Source organism: Staurois parvus, unplaced genomic scaffold (assembly GCF_062004578.1).
Source record: "Staurois parvus isolate SC_StPar_1 unplaced genomic scaffold, SC_StPar_1.0 ptg000387l, whole genome shotgun sequence".
NCBI classification, from domain to species: domain Eukaryota; kingdom Metazoa; phylum Chordata; class Amphibia; order Anura; family Ranidae; genus Staurois; species Staurois parvus.
Genome location: NW_028318183.1, coordinates 8,278,256 through 8,297,023, shown reverse-complemented (window position 1 = coordinate 8,297,023; position 18,768 = coordinate 8,278,256). Strand labels below are relative to the sequence as shown.

The 18,768-nt window shown below is 42.5% G+C and overlaps 1 protein-coding gene across 1 annotated transcript in view; it reads left to right on the top strand.

The window, feature by feature from the left end:
* The first annotated feature begins 1,080 nt into the window (after positions 1 to 1,080).
* The window catches only part of FLT3 (fms related receptor tyrosine kinase 3), a 121,086-nt gene continuing 103,398 nt past the window's right edge, over positions 1,081 to 18,768 (top strand). Inside the window, 1 exon segment of the mRNA XM_089685776.1 lies at positions 1,081 to 1,109. Coding sequence (XP_089541902.1) covers positions 1,081 to 1,109 — 29 coding nt within the window.

The following is an 18,768-nucleotide window of genomic DNA, read 5'->3' as shown; positions in this document are numbered from 1 at the left end:
GCAGGGAGAATGTTCCATGTCCTGAGCAGGTCTAAGCCTGCTTCCAGGTTCCTGACGGTGAATATTCTGCCTTGTCGTCGCACTATTAATTTAGTTGGGAAGCCCCATTGGTAGGCTATGCCATGATTCCTTAGGGCCTTAGTGATGGAAATCATTTTTTTTCTATTAAGGAGCGTGGCTTTGGATAGGTCCGCATAGAGGCGTAGATTTGCATGTGATGGCGGGAGAGGTGGTGGGTTTCTTGCCGCAATCATAATTTTTTCTTTAACGTGGTAAAAATGCGCCCGTATCAGTACATCTCTTGGAATAGAAGCCGGCAAAAACGCAGGTTTGGGCAGTCGGTGGGCTCGGTCAATCGCAAGCTCTAGATCTGGAAGTGTTGGTAGGAGTAGTTTGAAGTACTGCTGTATGTAGAGTAGCAGATTTTCGCTCGGCACTGATTCAGGGATCCCTCTGAATTTAATGTTGTTGCGACGCGAGCGATCTTCTAAGTCTGCTAATTTTAAATTGATTTGCTCGATATCAGAAGAGTGATCTGCATGAGCGTCAATCAAATCATTATGCGCTGTTATGATGTCGCCTAGACTGCATTCAATATGGCAAATTCTACGTTCTTGGTGCTGTACCACATTAGTTATTTGGTTTAAAGACGCAAAAATGTCATTTTGCAGAGATTGACGGAGTGACGTCAGCAGGTGTTTCATGGACACCTCCGTTAGCGGCTGATCTGCTGCTGGGAATGCGTCTATATCTGGCAGGTTTAAAGTGGCGGGTGGAGGCGTGATATGTAGGGCTTGGTAGGGATTATTAGGGTCCTGGTCCAATCGTGGCCTAGATTTGGCAGGGCTGCTAGTTGTGGGTGACAGAGGGGGTGATAACTCACCAGGGTCCCCTGGGTATAACGATTCCTGCAGCCTCGGATCCCTGTGCTGAGCCCTGTAGTCCTCCTCGTGGCTGCTGTCTCCCTGTATGTCTGTGCTGCGGCGGCCATCTTGGATTCCCTGCACAATAGCAGGGAAGAATTTTGTCAATTTCCCTGGATGTTCAGGGACTCTCCTCCTGCGGGGCATGGTTGTCGGGATGCGGGCAGAGGTATGTATCACTGTGGGGTGAGTTATTCCCCCCGGGGCCGGTGTGTGCCGCGTTGTAGGTGGCGGGTGGACGGATCTGTGTTCAGAGCGCGTCCATCCCGTAGCCGGCCGCGCATGCGCCCCTGCACTTTTTTTTAAATGCGAGGCCATGCTTTCAATTTAAGCCACTAGTCTGTGAAATGTGATATTGAAAAGTCTGGCTGAGGTTGATCAGGGTTGGTAATTAAAGGATATCTGCTCAAGGAGACAGCAAGCAGTTTTATCCACCTTATGAGACTCTGCTATTTTAAGGGTTAATACTATGGAAAATAAAACACTTCTTGCAATTAAAATAAGAACCCCATCCCCAGGTAATGCCATCATCTGCTTTCCCTCCAGCAGCATGGCACCATCTTTGTTCAGGCACTTTCCACAGTAAAATCCAATTCCTGGACAGATCAGAGATGGCACAGTCAGTAAAATCCTGATGTCTCTGCAGTTCTTTGTGTTCACAAATATCTGACACAGATCAGACTACTGTGAAGCATTTCACTTTATGTCTTGCTACAAAGTACAATGTTGATTGCTGGCCAATGATGATCATCACGTCTATGTGTACATTTGCATTTTGTTAAAATGCAAATGAAAAAAGTAAAAAAAAATAATTATTTCTCAAAGTAGAAGTCTACTTTATATCTAAGATTAAAACTGCATGTATGTACCTATTCTAAGGAGCTCCAGTGCAGTCACATAATCGTCTCCCAGCGGCTGGCTTCGGGGAGAGGAGGGACAGCCAACAACTGATACCTCATAGTAAGCCTATGCGCACTCTCTCCTCTCCCCTTAACCCAGATGCCGAGGAGATCACGTGACCGGACCAGAGCTCCCTGACAATAGGTAAGTATAAGCATCTTCGTTTTACAGGGTAGTGAAAGTAGGAGTTAGGTGGTGGTGGGAGCAGTTTTAAGTTTAGTTAGATCTGAACTGGACTTTCACTTAATAGCTGCCAAATCGGTCATCCCCGGTCAATGAAAATCTACAACGCCACCATTAATACATGAATGAAGATGAAATATAGTTTCTGAAAAGGATGGAGGAATTGACCACAAATCTATACAACAGGTATGAATGAAGTCCTTGGAAATATTTCTGTACTATTCCACAATTTAAAAGATAACTCCACTTTCATGGGAAAATAGAGCAAATTAAAAAATATATATAGTATATACAATTGTGACAGCAATTATATTGTAGTTGAATGTTATTAAAAATCACTTTTCTGTTTCAGTCTGCAGTGCTGTAAAATTCAATGTAATACAGCAATTCTGAAGGCATTCGGTACATGGTTGGTGTACAGAACTTCCCCAGAAATGTAATTTCCTGCTTGTGTGATTGGCTCACTGATTTTCTGCGCTATAATACAAGTCACATTTTAAGCATCCTCTGCAACAACAAAAAATGTTTGGTGAGATGCTCCTAAAGGTTAATCACTTCTAAAGGGTCACAGACCTTGTAGCTTTCCACATTAGAACACTACAGGTGCATCAGCTGACCAACAATGAAAAAGTCACTCCCAGTTCAGAACCAATACCCAAAAGACACAGAGAAACAAACAGCATTTACTTCAAAGCAGAAACAGGTAGGAATCTGCAACAGTTTGTTACAGTCCATACAACGTACAGTGGATTTAAAAAGTCTACACACCCCTGTTAAAATGTCAGGTTTCTGTGATGTAAAAAAAATGAGACAAAGATAAATCATTTCAGAACTTTTTCCACTTTTAATGTGACCTATAAACTGAACAACAAATTTAAATCTTTTAGATGGAGGGAAGTAAAAATAAAAAACTAAAATAATATGGTTGCATAAGTGTGCACACCCTTAAGCTAATACTTTGTTAAAGCACCTTTTGATTTTATTCCAGCACTCAGTCTTTTTGAGGATGAGTCCTTCAGCATGGCACATCTTGACTTGGCAATATTTGCCCACTCTTCCTTGCAAAAACACTCCAAATCTGTCAGATTTCGAGGGCATCTCCTGTGCACAGCCCTCTTCAGATCACCCCACAGATTTTCAATCGGATTCAGGTCTGGGCTCTGGCTGGGCCATTCCAAAACTTTAATCTTCTGGTGAAGCCATTCCTTTGTTGATATGGATGTATGCTTTGGGTCGTTGTCATGCTGAAAGATGAAGTTCCTCTTCATGTTCAGCTTTCTAGCAGAAGCCTGAATGTTTTGTGCCAATATTGACTGGTATTTGGAACTGTTCATAATTCCCTCTACCTTGACTAAGGCCCCAGTTCCAGCTGAAGAAAAATGGCCCCAAAGCATGATGCTGTCACCACCATGCTTCACTGTGGGTATGGTGTTCATTTGGTGATCTGCAGTGTTGTTTTTGCACTAAACATATCTTTTGGAATTATGGCCAAAAAGTTCAACCTTGGTTTCATCAGACCACAACACATTTTCCTACAGGCTTTAGGGAGACTTCAGATGTGTTTTTGCAAAATTTAGCTGGGCTTGGATGTTTTTCTTCAGTAAGAAAAGGCTTCAGTCTTGCCACTCTACCTCATAGCCCAGACATGAAGAATACGGGAGATTGTTGTCACATGTACCACACAGCCAGTACTTGCCAGATATTCCTGCAGCTCCTTTAATGTTGCTGTAGGCCTCTTGGCAGTCTCTCAGACCAGTTTACTTATTGTCTTTTCATCAATTTTGGAGGGACATCCAGTTCTTGGTAATATCACTGTTGCGCCATATTTTCATCTAATGCCTTGGAAATTCTTTTGTACCCTTCTACTGACTGGTACCTTTTAACAGTGAGATCCTTCTGATGCTTTAGAAGCTGTCTACGGACTATGACTTTTGCTGTAGGATGCAACTAAGAAAATGTCAGGAAAGACCTACTAGAACAGATGAACTTTATTTGGCGCTAATCAGAGGCACTTTAAATGATGGCAGGTGTGTACTGACTCCTATTTAACATGATTTTGAATGTGATTGCGTAATTCTGGACACAGCTACATCCCCAGTTATAAGAGGGTGTGCACACTTATGCAACAACATTATTTTATTTTTTTATGTTTACTTCCCCCCTAAAATATTTCAGTTTGTTTTTAAATTGAGTTGTACAGTTTATAGGTCACATTAAAGCTGGAAAAGGTTTTTAAATTATTTATCTTTGTCTCATTTTTTACATCACAGAAACCTGACATTTTAATAGGGGTGTGTAGACCTTTTATATCCACTCTACATAGATCACCCAGAGCAGAATGTGTTTTTCTCAACCAAAGTGGAGTTAATGTTTAAGAAAATGCTATCCCATGGTAAGAACTAAATTAATAAAATGCATTCTGGTAAAGCGAGTACGTTGTGTGTGCATAATGCCCCTCTTTCCTTCTTCTATTCCTACACTTGTCTTTTTCTGTTCCTATTTCTTTTTGTCCATTTAGCAGAACATGAGACTATCTTGTCACCGCAATAGAATTTGTGCTCTAATAAGGGTACATGAGAATATGCGTAAAGTGGAACTAAGTAAAACATGAAATATAAGTGTCTATACTGTTTAAAATCCAGTAATGCATGGACTCACCCTGCTCTGCACATGCTCAGTTGCTGTTTATTCTCAGCACCAGGGGCGGACTGACCATATGGAAACTCGGGCACTGCCCGAGGGCCCGGGGTCAGTAGGGGGCCCCATGAGATGCCCCTGGTACCTTTTTTCATAGCCTTTTTTGAGTTTCGCAAGGACACAGGGGCCTCATGATCCCCTATTGCCCGGGGGCCCCATGAGTTGTCAGTCCGCCCCTGCTCAGCACTGTGCCTAAAATCAGAGCAACCAGAGGCCGATCAGCTGACAGCTTTAATAGTTACTGTTGCTAAAGGGGGAAGAAAGCAACAGGAGTGATAAGAACTGTGCAGAGGGGGCAGCCTGTGAACTTCAGCACTGTACGGGCTCGTTCACACTTGATTTTATTTCTAACTCTTACCAAACGCCCCTATAGCGTTGACAGGCATTTGGGAAGCGTTTTTAGTGCTCCTCAGACGCTCCCCAAATGCCCTATGCAAAGTTTTGAGGCGGTTGATAGGCGTTTGCCAAGCATTAAAACCGCACCACAAAGGCCTATAATGGAGTTAAATGGTATTAACGCTCTGCAACCGTCTCGTAACCGCGTCGCAAACGCCTTCCAGGCGTTTGAGGCGCTGCACCATAGACTTGAATAGGAGGCTTCAACTCCTGACTTGAGATGAGGTGTCAGTTTTCTCACGACGCTAACGCTTCAGTGTGAACAGCACTGCGTGCTGCCATGTGCAGAATTTTTATAGGCGTTTGAGAAGCGTTAAAAACACTTCCCAAAGGCCTTTTTGATGCCTGCTGACAAAGCTAGTGTGAACGTAGCCTAAAGCCTTCCTCTCTCTCTACTAAGACATATAAACAAGGCTGGAAATGTACATATTTTAATTAAAGCAAGTGACATATAGTTTTTGAGACCAAAGAGAGGGGGAGAGTTTCCAATAAGGAAGTGACTGTTCTGAGCTTCAACAAAATAGCAGCTTCCAGCAAGAGGAAACAGGAAGCAAACTAGAGGTAATGTACAGCACACACTAATTTTGGTAAGATAATTAATAATCTTTTGTGAAAGAACATTAATTGTTATGAGTAACGTAAGTAATAAACCCAAAACCAAAAATGTATTACATTGCAGCTTACCAATTATTAGAGGTGGTGGCTGCATTAGTTTTCTTTTATTTGGATTCTTTCCCCTCTGTTTTCACCTAGTGATCTGGCCAGTAACACACCTCCTTTATTATGTATTAGCGAGACACAGATCTGGACAAATGAGCACAGGAGGCACAGCAGACAGCTGCATTGTCAGTCTGGGGAACAAGTTAATGCTAAATACATTAGCAGATTTATATAAATTAAGAAAACTGAAGCCAAACTCCTTCTCACATAATAATCATTTACAGCAAACCGTTGTTTTTTTTCCCCTTTCAGATAAAGGTTTTACATGAATAAATAAAAGATCATTTCAATCGCTCCTGCCAGTGAAAGAAGAATATGTAAACCCAACATTTCATATTCCTGGTATGTGCCTGCTGTACCGTGTACTTGTAAGAAAATGTATCCTGTTCTCTTTGCATTGCTTTCTTTGTGTGAAATCCCTGGTGTTCCTGCCAGTCCCTTTGCTTTCCTACTAAATTGTTACTAAACCCACAACAGTAAAATCTGTCAGTATATTCAGTAAAGCATGCTTGACATATTCACTGTGGAACCTAAGGACTTAATCCACCACATTGTGTGAAAAGGCTGTTTTATCCTCTTCTTTGATCCTCCCTTTCTTCTACTGTCCCCAATCCATCTGCTGATAGAACAGAGCTCTAGGAGTCACTCTGCACATACTCAGTTTGGAGTGTATTGCTAGAGAGTTTGTTTTTCTTTGGGAGGGTGCATGTGATCAGTACAGGACCAATCAGTGCTGTCTAGATAGAGGGTCAGGGATTATGCAGCCTCATAGGACAGTTAGAGCAGAATGAAAATTCCCCCTACAAGCTTTAATCAGTGCTCAGCCGGACACTGATAGAAGTTATAAGACTGCTCTAACTGCTGATGAGAAAAGGTATTTAGCAGTTTACATTTACTAAAATAAATGCATTTTCACTGGCGTATGGACCTGGCAGCAAAAGGGTTAATATGGCTTTAACCACCGTACTCTAAGGATAGGCTAGGTGTGCCGCTGCGGATCCGCACGAAAATCCGTGCAGCCGCACCACCCGCACAGAGGACCGCAGACTTGCAGGCTGGAGCCATCAATTCTAATAGCAATCAGCCCGCACTGGAAAGTGCAACTGTACTGGGAACCGAGGTTCCTATGCGGGCTGCGTTTTTAGAAGAAGTGCAGGGGCTTCTTCCCTGTGTGTCACGGAGCACGGGAGTCCATTCAAATGAATGGGTTCTCGTGCCCACACAAAACGCGGCCCACGAGGCCGCATATATGTGAACCAGGGCTAAGTGAACCTACAATTGATATGAAGTTACCATATTTGTCCGTGGTGTATGTCTAACCCAAGCTTTTATCTCTTCATAAATATAGAAGATCACCTAATATTTTACTGTATGTTCCTACTAATGGACTCAATCGTACATTTTTTCAATAAAATGTTTTTTTTTTTATAATTAATTAAATATGCATTTTTTCTAAATAAAATTCATGAGCATCTTCCTTGACAGTTTTCCAGGAACACATCTACAAAATCCAATACTGACCCTTGAAATTAGTGAACGTAGACAGATTATATGGCTTCTGACCCAACTGGCATAACAGACAGTAACTAGAGCATTGGCTTCACACAGCCTCATTTCTCCAAGTAATAAATTATATAATTATACTAAACTATGTAAAATGATTACTCAGTAATACAGTTTTCTCTTTTCGTAAACTGCGGCTCACCGCCATTTGGTACATTTAAATGTGGCTCTTAAAAGTCGGTGACCCTTGAGGTAAGGAATATATGTAAATGTATTGCTGCAGAAAAGTGAAGCACACATATATGACATGTATCTTCCAGAACTTGCAGGTTTAGAAAATGGAGAAGTTTTGTGGTTTGTAAGGGGGTGGCTCTAGGTGTGCAGCTGCTCCATTTACTAATAGAGAACGAAGTAACAAAGGCTGTAACTTCGGTATTGTCTATGAAGGAGAGAGCATTATGCAAGAACTCAGGGGCTCATACGCTTCTACGCCAAGCCCCTGGCTGCAAGGTAAAAAAAAGTCTATTTATTTTGCATCAGTTTCATAGAAGTGTCGGCTTCACCAGTAGTTGGTACGCTATATACTGTACATTGTGAAACTGATATCGTACAGTGAAGTGCATTGTACATATTTGGGAAAGGGAATCATTTGATAACTCTTCGAGCATCACAACAGACTGTAGTTTGGAAAGCTTTGCTCTAAATCTTGAGATAATACAGTAGTGTTCAATGTCAGCTAGTCCAATCTATTTTTAAGAAAAATGTCATTTTGTTGATATCAATAGAAAAGGTTTCTTCTAGCAGTTCATGCTTGCAGGCGGCAGCCCTTGCCACCCCTCTGAAAAGTGATCCGCAGGTAGGCTGGCTTGACAGGCAGTGAGGAGTCAATATGTCATTTCATCACCGCCTGTTAAAACTCTGAAAATGACAACTCACCATGTGACACCCGCATGTAGAGCAGGGCAATTGTGGCAAAGCCCCATTCACTTGAATGGGTCACATTTACCAGCAGTACTGGTCCCAGGATGGCTGCATGCCCTAGTTTAGGTGGGTGGTTGGGGTGTGTGAACCCTCAACCGCCTGCTTTTACTGCCCTTAACTGCATCTTTGAAAAAGCCTCAAATGATTGAATCCATGCAGAATTATTTTTTAGGCATGCATGTCTATGTCCCAAGCAGTCTACCATCATAGTAAGCTTAAAATGTAATTATTGGATATATCCCAACCATGGCACCACCTGCCTGGAGTTTGCATGTTCTCCCTCTGCCTGCGTGAGTTTCCTCTGGGTACTCCAAAGACATGCTGGTAGGTGAATTGGCTCCTGTCTAAATTGCCCCTAGTATGTGTATGTATAAATGTGAGTTAGGGACCTTAGATTGTACACTCCTTGAGGGTTAGGGACTGATGTGAATGTACAATATATGTGAAAGTGCTGTGTAAATTGATGGCGCTATATAAGTACCTTTAAATAAATAAATATATTTTTTAATTTTATAGTGCATGCATGCTAAAGCCTGCCATAGATGGTTCGAATCCCAGTCAGTTTAGCAAGGACCGGCCAAGATTCAAACTATCTGTGAGCAGGCTGATTGTAGCCAATTTGATTGTGTACCACCTGGGTACAACCAGCCTGTCGGATATTTCATATGATTATTGCCAGTGGCTATAGCCACTAGCAATAATCACTGTGTTCTCTGGGCAGGGATGGCTCTCCCCCACCCCCCTGCACCTCCATGACGGGAGAACATAGTGGCTCCATGGGAGGTATTTCCCCATCAACACTGATTGTGTTGATGGGGGAATCGAGTGATTGCAGTGGTTGCAGGAAAGAAAATCGCATCATCTATGTCCAGCTTAAATATTGTTGCTGTTTGATGACTGAGGGATAGCATACTAAGGCGGGCCATAGACAAATTGTTTTTATTCTTTGATCAGCCAGCAGGCTGATAAAAAAAAAAAAAAAAGGAATAATTTCCTCATCCAAGGTGGATGGAGGAATTCTCTTCGATGTATTCTCAAATCCCCCACCAGCACAGGCTGTACCCAAGTCGTACAACAATCAAACTGGCTACAAGACACTGATCAGTGGCTGCAGCCAACTGCCTGCAGTTGGCTGATCAAGAAAAGTTTTCCAACATTTCCATTTGGCCAAAGTTGATCATAGAACTATTTCTGTCGAGCAGGAACTAAGACTTAGCCCACATTTACACTTGTGCGACTTGTCATGCACCTTTGGACACAAAGTAGCATGACAAGTCACAGCCTTTTGTTTTCAATGACACTCGTTCGGATCTATCCAACTTGAAGTATCACCACTATGAAAAGGTTCCTGCACTACTTTGATGCAACTTAGTGCCAGAGAGTGTAAAGTTGGATCAAAGTTACATTCCAAAGTCCCACTGGAAATTGTTTGACTTTGGAGTCATACAAGTGTGAATGAAGCCTTAGACGAAAATACAACATTTTTGGAAATTTTTAACTTATTGTAACTACTTGCCTAAACATTTTCAAAAGTCTACAGTATATGCTTGCAACATTGCTCATTTCCCATTCAGTGATTTTTCAATTTACTTTTTCTCGAAGGAGACAGTTGGAAAATTGTTGACTGAATAGTGCCTGCATTCAGTCAAATGCAGACACTGTTCAAGCATTCTGAGAGCCAGCAGAAGGGATTTGTCCACTCATGCTGGTAGCATGGATGGAGGGATCTGTGAGATTCAGCCTATATGTGTATGGCCAGATTTAGGCTGACAATGCACATACAGTATGTACAGTATTTCTCTTGCTCAGTGGGCTGAAAAAGTCTAATAGGTCCCCCTTCCCTGCTAAGGAATGGGAATGAAGGAACCTCCCCTATCTTCTGTGAATCTCCTCTACAGGTGCAGTTAGCACCCGCGGCTGCCAGAATTCCTGAACAGTGACTGGAGCTTTTAGACAATAATTTTCCACCCGGCTTCTTTGACAAAAGTTGATTGAAAAAACAGCTGAAACTGGCTGCAATTTAAGACATGTATGCTAGGCTTTAAAGCGGAGCTCCACCCAAAAGGGGAAGTTCCGCTTTAAGTCTTTGTCCTTCGCTCCCCATTAAGGATTGGCACCATTAGGGGGGGGGGGGAATGGGTACCGGAATTTGACAGGTACCCGGTCCCACTAGGTGATCAGAAGTGGACGTTGTCCCCCCCTCCCTCTCCGTAGTCTTCTGAGACACGTGACAGGTCCCAGAAGACTACGGTGCCATTCACAAAGTGCAGCGCTTCTTGCACATGCGCAGTGGGCACCCGGCTGTGAAGCCACAAGTTGTCACAGCCGGGTGCCCACACTGAAGATGCCAGCGCCAGGGAGAGAAGACTGCCGGTGAAACCAGCCATGGTGAGGACACCGCTGGACCGAGTGACAGGTAAGTGTCTGTATTTTAAAAGTCAGCGGCTACAGTTTTTGTAGCCGCTGACTTTTATTTATTGTTTTTAGGTGGAACTCCGCTTTAACTATTTGTGTCAGAGGTTCCAAACAGGATTTTTCGGTGTATGCAGAGGGGCAGGAAAACCTCACCACAGACACATCCATTGCTGACACCTCAGGATAAACACAGCCCCAATGAGACAAGGTTCTCTAAGATTAGATATACATGCTTAGATTTCTCTTGTTCAGCCCCGTGGCATAAATGAGAGAAATCACGTGGTTCCCCCCATCCACACTAAACAGCGTGAATGGTGGAATCTACACTGACCACTCTTGTATTCTGATGGCATGGCAACCACGGCTGCCTAAATACCTGAAGAGTGACTGTGCAGTCACTGTTCACGTATTTATATGTCTTCATGTAAGAGGCAGGCTTGCAAATAAAGTATATGTGTTTAGGTCTGCGCTTTTCCTACAGGTAAAGTTGTTTGCCTAATCATGCATTGTTCTGCATTATCTATAATGTGTATTTTAGACTGCATTCACACCTCAGCAGATTTTTATTTTGAGAGTTTTGCAAGCGCATACGAGAGTTTTAGAAGTGTATTCAAGCTTCAGGTGTTTTTATTTTAGCCAATAGAAAGCACTAGGGGGAGGAGATTAGGGGTGGAGAGCTGCTGTTTGGCCAGAAAACGAGCGACAAAACGCAAGTAAAATGCTCATGTCCAGTGTTTTTCAGGCATTCCCATAGAAGTCTATGGGGCCATAAATACTCCAATCTGCCTAAGTCTCCATTCCTACTTTGCAATTTCAAATCGCTGGAAGAAACCTCAACTCTGCCTGCGATTCCAATTGTGGTAAAATCACAGCTAAACACGTGACACGCGTTTGGGTGTCATTCATTCTTCATAGCACCCCAAATGTGGTGCTATTTTGCCGCGATTGTTGCACAGCAGAATTGTGCGGAAATCGTGGAAAAATGTTCCTTTAACCTCCCTGGAGGTATTCCTGAGTGTAGCTCGGGGTAAAGTTTCAGCACCACAAGCGGTAACCCCGAGCTACACTCGGGAATACCTTTCAGCGCTGCTCCGGGATCCCTTCTTCACTTACCTTGTCCTTCGCTCCCGTGATATCCCCCCTGCAGCGTCCCAGGCCATCTCCTCCGGCCGATGCCGGCATCTGTCTTCCGGGTTCTGTTCCCTGTGACATCAGGAGGGGGGACATAACCAGCGGGAAATTTAAAAATTTGAAAAAGTGACATTCACTAAATACACTAAAATCACATAGTAAAACATCACTGTATCAAACCATTTCACATACATTTTGTCCCTAGTGCTTTGTCCTGTGCCCTGCCTTAATTTTTACCATTCTTTCTGCCTGGAAACTGAGAAACGTCCATGGCGTCCAAAAAGCGTCCCTTTAGGTCAAAAGCGGTTTTAGACCAGCTATAGAACAGCGATAGTAAATTAGAACCACTTGCAGAATTGAGTGATAATGGTTCGTGGGGAAATTCATCATCAGAAACTGAAAATGATATTGCGACTTTGCTCAGTGATGTGCGAACTTGGCGCTCTATTTCACATTTCAGTGTTTTTGGTTTGATTACATTATTGAATTAAATGTATTATTATTTTTTATGATTATTTATTAAATTATAATTTATGATTTCGTGTTTCAAATTTTATCATACCTGGGATGTTTACTAGATTCTTGTTTGGACAGATTTCAGTGAGTTATTCCTAAAAATTACAGGCCTACAATAAAAAAACAACATATTTCCATGCACAAAAATGTACCGCTTTGAACACAGAAATACTGACATAATCAGACCGCTAGGGAGACTACAAATTGTGCAAAGCTTGTCCTACAAAAAGGTGCAGGAACTTATTTTAAGCGACAAATGCGCACAGGGGAGCCTACTGAAATGAATGCACTGCCCTATGCGCGTCATGTGGAAATACATATAAATTGAGCTTAAAATGTTGCTAACGGGAATGCTCGTTTACACAACCGATCTAAAAAGTTCATATTTTTATTTGAGTGACAGGCATTTTGCTACAGGGCACAAAATGCTCAGATGTGAACAAGGGCCATTGGAATACATGGGATTTTGATTGTTGTGCGTCTTGGAGCTCTGAGCTACAAAATGCTCAGGTGTGAATGGGGCTGTATATAAAAACAATTGTTTAAAAAGAGAATGAAACCATGTCACATCTTTTTTAAAGTGACACTAAACTCTGATTTGAAAAAAAATCTTTTCAAGTATGTATTTGTAACTCAGAAATGCACCTTCTGTTCCTCTGTCTTCTCCTGCCTGGAAAATCCCCCTTCTATTTGTTCTGGGGACCATTGTCACATAGACAGAAAGCCTGTTTAAGTCTAAATTGTTAACCCCTTCACACCTAAGGGTAAAACAAATATATATACCTAAGCACAATTCTGCAACGTTGACATGTGATAGTAAAGCCGTACATATCATCACAACTACTTTGTACATCCAGGTGGATTATACCTTGCTTTTTTTATTTAGCTGTGTGTTTCTTATTACTACCATAACCTACCACCAAAGAACAACCCAAAATAAATTCTACAGCTCTTGACGATCGCAGCGATACCATATATGTGTATGTTATTTGTTGTTTGTACCCGTAGTACAGCCCAGAAACAATAGTGTGCATTTTGTTTGTCTTTTTATTTTTTAGTGAAAACACCCTGACACTGACACTAACTGACACTGATACCATTTTTTTTTTTAATCCTGACCTTTGACCCTGACCTTGACCCAAACACTAACCCTGGCACTGAACTAGATCAAACCTTGATCTAGGTATTTTTCTTTATTTTTTCTGTTCTTTTTTAATATTTATTTTTCTTCTTCTTCCTTTTTTTTTTTTGTTTTTTTAACAAACATTTTTTTTTCTCTCTATGCCAAGAGTTAAAGAGATACAATGTATCTTCTCCATTCATAGAGAGAGAAAAAAGCAAGGGAGCCAGGCTACACAGTGACTGATCACTGTGATAGCCAATCAAAGGCTATCACAGCAATCATGTGACCTGGAATCAGGAGTCCTGGGTCCCGATCGTTAGAACGGGACCCGGGGCTCTCAGTGACACTACGGTCTTTGTGCTGGGTGCGCTCCGAGCACAAAGACAGGTACACAAATATGCGGCCCCACGGAATAAAGCCCAGTTCCGTGAGGCCGCATATTTGTGTGACGTCGGCGTCAAGGGGTTAACATTGTTACCAGTACAAGTGGTGAGCGTTAAAGTGGTTCTAAAATCTTCTGTATGCAGCTCCCCCCAGCCCCCCTCAATGCTTACCAAAGCCCAATCCCGATCCAGCGATGTGCACCAGAGCAGCAGCTCTTCAGACTCTTCCTCCTCATTGCTCAGACGCAGCAGTGGGAGCCATTGGCTCTTGCTGCTGTCAATTACAGCCAGTGGGGAGGGAGCAGGGAGTGGGACTGAGCTGAACTCTGCCATGGACACACAGAGTGGGGCTCGTGAGCGAGTATGCACAAGTGTCCCCATAGCAAGTATCACTTTAATCAATCAATGACATCAATGTTCTAATGACAACTGTATAAGATAAAAATTCCCTTCGCTTTGAGGAGATTTCTTTTCTTTCCTTGTTGTATCTCTGGCATAGAAGGTGAAAAAAAAACTCCCCAAGAGCAAAAAAAAAAAAATATTATAGGGGTTAAAACCCTTTGCTACTATTCTCCAAAACTAAAAGTAAAGTTTGGACTATATATTCATACCTCCCAGCTGTCCCAGTGTACAGGAGCTTTGTTCCGCATTACTCTATCTATTCTTTATATACTAAATTCAGCCAAGAAGGACCTGCAGCAGTGTGAACAGTGTGCACATCTAGCACAGCCAGGGATTGGCGGGCAAGCCAGCGGGACTTGCAGTCACAATATGTGAGAGTGTGCAGCTGTCAACTCCAACCTGCGGTGTTGAGGATGGGCGGGGTCGATATTCATTGCAGGGGCTCCGCCCCCTTTGTCAAGCAAGCACTGCGTAGACAAACAACCGGCATTTATACATTGCTGGCCAGGGAAGACAGTGGCAAGGGGCAGGACCAATTGGAACTAATGCATGTTCACCCGCAGTGATGTATAATAAACTTGAATTATACACTGCTGCGGGTGCACATGCAGTAGCTCCCTACCTGCACTGCTATTGGCTCCTCGGCATGTCAATCGCTAGGTTCCAGCCACCGATTCTCGTCCGGGACTCGGCGATCGTCGGCAGAGCTGACAGGGGAGAGGTCTGTGTGTAAACAACACAGATCTCTCCCCTGTCAGCACAAACAGGCTACTTTGTATTGCTCTACACAGCAGAGCAATACAAAGCAGCATGTTTACACAGTAAAACACATACAGCACACGGAGCCATAGTATAATAGGAAGCAGGATTGCAGATTTGTAGACTTAGTGGATACTACTTCAAGCTGCAATTGCCATTGAGTGTTTAGCAGTGGAATTGTTCTTTGCACCTTTTACTGTATGTATTTTGATTCGATAGCAGAGTGCTTTGTGGTGTCATGAACTCTCTAGACTACTCTGTACCTAGACCAGTAATTATTTTCAAGTGTCTGCACCCTAAGCATTACATCATTTCAAGAGGGATAGACGCAAGGAAACCACGTTACTTTATGGCTGCATTTGTGAACTGCTGTATAAGCAAGCACAATTGTAGTTGGTGACAGACTACTTTTAATAGGGGGCCTAAAGCGTATGTCAAGTCAAAAGTTTTTTTTTCTAGTTCTGAATAGTCATGAAAGATTGAGACTAATTTCAGGTTTTTACTACTGTTCGGGGCTTTGTTAGATAGATCTATCGTAAACTTCTGTTCCACTGACGACAGTTTCACCAGTGGGGGGAAATCTACAGCAGAGACCCAGACAGAAATAAAACGCTAACAGGGGTCCTAGCCTTCCCCTGCAAAAAAGACAAATATTTTTACTTTAATCTGTGATGCTGCTGGAGAGTTTCCCTCAATTCCAATCTGATAAAACATCAGCAGGACAAAAAAATGAGGGTACATCTCAAACTGAATTTTGGAGAGAAGTAAAAACCTGATAGGGGTCCTAACACATTTCCCTATTCCATTTAAAACTAAAAAAAAACATTTACACTGGAGGTCCACTTTGGCTAAGCAAAAAGCTGTGCAGAATCTTCGAGTCTAAAAATGCAGATTTTTGGAAATAAAATGTGTTATGGTCTTATTGTTTCAGTACAGGCTATGTATTGGTAGTTATGTCCACAAACTGGGGTTTTTAACTTCCCCTTTGGCACTTCTGATTTTAATTGGTAATCTTTTCAATCTGAAAATACCATGTACTTGATCATGTCCAATATGCAGTATGAGGAAGTTGAAAGCTACTCGTTACGCCGGCCTGTTCCTCTCCGGCTTTTATCTTATAGTAAAGGCAGATTAACTCTTGAATAGGGTATTTTATTATATTGTTCAAATATATTATAACACATTTTCACTGTACTGTTTGTTACTGCCATTGATTGCAGAAAAACGTTTTTTTCTTAAAGCAGCATTATGGGTGATGCATAGGCTTCCATTCCTCTAGTATTGTGAACTTGCAAAGCATGGCTCAGCTTTCTTTTCCTCCATGAGGATTTGTTAGCCATTAGGCTGCTTTCACACTGATCTGTTCTTCTTTCGCTTTTGCGTTACAAAAAGTGGAAGAAAAACCATGTATTCCTATTGAACTCTTCACTTTGATCCGTTGCAGGTCTGCTGCAATTCTGCTTGCTGCATTTTTGATGCAGGTTTGGTATGGTAAAAAAACAAACAAAAAACGCTACCTCCCCATTGAAATGAATGGAAAACGCAGCAAAAATACATCAAAAACACACCAGCGTGGCGTTTTTGGTGCAGTTTTTGAGTCACATGTCCTTTAAAAAACACACTGCAAACGTGGTAAAAACACGACAAAGATGCAGCAAACTGTTTTTGCTACGGATCAGTGTGAAAGCAGCCTTAATCGGCACAGAAAACTTTGATTTCTGTTAATATTAAAATATGTGTATTAGAGGGTTCAGTAGGGTTTGGAGAGGCCCAAGCACAGCACCAACACCTTATTTAAAGCTTGTGCTCATGGACATATAGAGCATGCTTTCAGATGTATATTCTGACTGCATTTGAAATCAGTTTGAGGTGCTTTTGAGACCATTTTGAGTTCTCTGACGGGTGCATCTGATGTTTGCCTGACCTACTGCACATCTGACCTCCTTCTAAGCTGCATCAAGCATCATTCTCAGACCTTTCATCATTCCCAGAACTTTCATCCAGTGGGGACAGGATGACCCTGATTATCATCTGAAGTTGGTTTATTCCTCTCTTTGCCACCCCAGTGGCTCATTTGCAGTATTTACCTTTTGGGTTGGCCTTTCCCGTTGCCCTTGAGATGAGGTCTAGGTCTTTTTCTGCAAAAGTATCCTGATGATCCCCTGAGACTGTCATCACAGAGGACTTATCTGCCTTTCCCACCACTCTGAAGCTAGGATGTCATTGTCGTGAGCTCAATTTTTTTTTGTGACTCTAACTCTGTCAGTTGTTTTATGGGTTATTGCCCTTTATGAGGGCAATCCGGTTTAATATTGTACTTGTCTATTCTGAACTAGGCATCCTAGAGTTGACGGACGCATTGAGCCTAATCGGGTATGCTGCCTCTTGCTTCTTTGCCTCATGAATGTATTATATTCCCAGTGTTTTGAGGGGCTCGCAGCCTGTGCCTGGCAACCCATTTAATTACAAAACCATTTAATTATGAGACCGGCTTGTGGGAGTGGGCTGTCCTCCCCTCTCTGCATTGGGGGGGGGGTTGTCCCCTGCCCACTCATCCGCATGCTTCTCACCACGTGCGTCTGGGGCTGGGCGATACTGGGCAACCCCCGCTAATTGAATGTCCTTATTTTCTATAAGGATTTGATTAATGTTACTGTTATAATCCAGTATTGCTCTCTTTGATCTATGCTAGAGTTCTATAGTTTGTTGTGGATGGTCAACCCCCCATTCCATGATAACTTTGCATAATGTTTTGAAAGGGTGGGTGTCTGGGGTGGTACATGCCACCCTCTTTTGTTCCCTGATGTGGGGTACTGTTCCCCATGCTCTGTGAGTTCATTTGGATGCACATTGTGCACCGCGGTTGCTTTCTGTTGCATTTCATGGGTATTCCCGCTTCTTCCTTGGCGGCATGCCCATTAGTGAAAACTGTTTTTCTTCTTTCCTTGAGTTTCTCTCTTTCTTTTGGGCAAGCCTTTTCCATTCTTTCTCTCTTTTTATTTTTTCTGTTTGCCTGGAGGGGTGTATGGGACCTGTCCTTGGGGCATCCTCAGTGATAAGTGACCTCTGTGTGTCACCATGACTTTCAACTGGTTGACACTTAATGTTCAGGGTCTCAATTCATCCCAGAAAAGAACCAAAGTTTTTAAATATCTTTGTTCTTCGAAAGTTGATATAGCCTGCCTGCAGGAAACTCATCTGAGTTCCTCTTATACCCCACAGTTTTTAGATGGTGGATACTCTCGGGTTTTTTTCACCTCGGCCCCGGGCAAAAAAAGTGGTGTCCTCTTAGCAATTTGCAACTCCTTGCCCTTTCAGGAACATAAAGTAGTTGCAGATCCCCAGAGCCGCTATCTGATAGTGGTGGGGACCCTGCAAGATGTAGATGTTACAATATGCACGTATTGCCACCTAACCAGAGACAAACCCATTTTTTCATGCACCTTTTATCAGTTCTTCAGGCTTATCAGAAAGGTCATCTTATGCTTTCGGGAGACTTTAACTTGGTCCTCAGTCCTAAACTGGATAAATCTCCTTAAGGTTCATTAGCCTCCTCTCCGCTGTCTGTGGAGTTCGCAAATATTCTTCTGTCTCATAACCTCGTCAATGCCTGGAGAAAACTTCACCCCACATCTAGAGATTATACCTTTTTATTCCAATCCTCATTCTAGCCATTCTCATATTGATCACGTTTTTGTGACCCCTTCTTCTCTCCCACAGTTATTTTCTATCGGGA